General features: G+C 41.1%; 1 protein-coding gene across 1 annotated transcript; it reads right to left on the bottom strand.

The window, feature by feature from the left end:
• Nucleotides 1-249: 249 nt before the first annotated feature.
• On the bottom strand, nt 250-1,810 carry LOC108356199 (kinesin-like protein KIF23; the record flags this gene model as incomplete). The annotated part of the gene is made up of 2 exons (XM_017607321.1): nt 250-853; nt 1,070-1,810. Coding segments are annotated over 2 exons (1,245 nt in total), but the record flags the coding sequence as incomplete, so codon positions are not given.
• Nucleotides 1,811-1,813: the final 3 nt, after the last annotated feature.

Genomic DNA, 1,813 nt, shown 5'->3' with positions numbered 1-1,813 from the left:
AAAAAAAAAAACATTGCAAAACACTACATTTCGTCAGTTATAAATTCATATTTATTATTCAAAATACTTCATGGCTTGCAGTTTAAAAGCTTGCAAATACATTGGTTTTATGAGTATATTCATGGTTACAAATATTATGTATAATACCGCATTGGAATACAAAATTAAAGATAATAACAAAAAAGTACCAGAAAATGCCATTCAGCCAGTTTTTGTTAGATTAATTAAGTAACGATTTCAATNGTTCGTAATTGTTAAAAAACGTAAAAATAAATTTAATACAAATTGGACCGCTTTCTTGACACTCTTACATCATGATAATCGGATCAGCGTCCGCCTCTTGCCATTCCTACACCTTGGTGCGTTTGTTGTTATGACCCTCGATGCCAACATTACAACGCGATGCTAAGTCTTGGGCTGCAGATGTTCCGCCGCTGAATGCTGCTGCTGACAGCGCCGAAGAAGTAGCACCGCCACCCAAACCACTTAAGGTCATTCCACCATTACTTGGACGTTTGCGATTTGGCGAAGTCACTGGAGACTTTTGCTTCAAACACTCTACATCATCAAATACCACTTGAGCACCACCACCACATGTTGGAATGACATTACCTTTGTAGAGCTTAGTTTCGACATCGCCATCGGTGTCTGCCTCCTGAGAAACCAGACAATATTTTGTGTTCTTGTGATTGGTAAGCTCTTTGGCATCAGTTAGCTTGGTGATCGATTTACGATTTTTAAGATATGGTTGCAGAATAGTGCCGAGAGGTACAGGGTTAGGGGCACGATGTTCGATCCACTTCTCACCAGCTGAACGTGAACGCCGGTGCCTATTGTTTGCTGCTGCCATTCCCTGTAGATGAGAGTAAAAAAAAATAAATTAAATATGGATGCATTGTCATCATATACTGCAAGTACTCACCCTAACATGACGCGGCGTCGAATACAGCTCAGTCCGCGCACTATTTATTTGTGTGGACTCAGCACGATTAGTGGATGGCGGCTCTGCANAGTAAAAAAAAATAAATTAAATATGGATGCATTGTCATCATATACTGCAAGTACTCACCCTAACATGACGCGGCGTCGAATACAGCTCAGTCCGCGCACTATTTATTTGTGTGGACTCAGCACGATTAGTCGATGGCGGCTCTGCAATGGCCATCTTATCATCGAAGCCATTTTCATTACTATTCCGCCGTACCATACTAGGAATATCTTCCGATTGTATAATGTCTGACACGAGTCGTAGCTTCTCATCCCGCACACGCATCTTTTCGCGCATTTTATCGCGTTGTTCACGTAACCTGATTTCCAATTCACGGTCCTTTTTGTCTACTTCAACAGCTAGCTTGGATGTAAATTTCTTTTTCTGTTTCTCCTTCTCTTGCTCCTTTTGAGTTAGCATATTTTGCTGATCCCTTAACTTTCGCGAAAGTTCGTCAATCTGCCTTTCCCGATTACCTAGTTTATTGTTCAGTTCGTCGATAGAACTTTCGTGAACACGTAACTTATTTTCCATTGCCAACATTCGTTCGCGTTCCTGTTTATAGACTGTCTTTAGTGACGCCAATTCAGTACGCAACTGTAGGTTTTCCCGTTCCATTTGCATCAAATGTGAGCGGAAGTTATCGCATCGAGTCTCCAAGTCAGCACACAATATTTTGCGTTTCTCTATGCGTTGCATTAAATACTGCATCAACTCTTGTATGGCGGTCTGAGCTTCAGGACTGTCGATTTTGTAGTCAGGGAACCCAGGGCCTAGTGAGTATACTAAACCAATATCCACATCCAATTTATTGGCATCTGTGTA

The sequence above is a fragment of the Rhagoletis zephyria genome, unplaced genomic scaffold, assembly GCF_001687245.7.
Source record: "Rhagoletis zephyria isolate East Lansing unplaced genomic scaffold, Rhagoletis_zephyria_1.1 Rzeph_scaffold_55414, whole genome shotgun sequence".
In the NCBI taxonomy this organism is placed as follows: Eukaryota; Metazoa; Arthropoda; class Insecta; order Diptera; family Tephritidae; genus Rhagoletis; species Rhagoletis zephyria.
The sequence above is the reverse complement of the archived record's forward strand: the minus strand, read 5'-3'. Positions and strand labels throughout refer to the sequence as shown.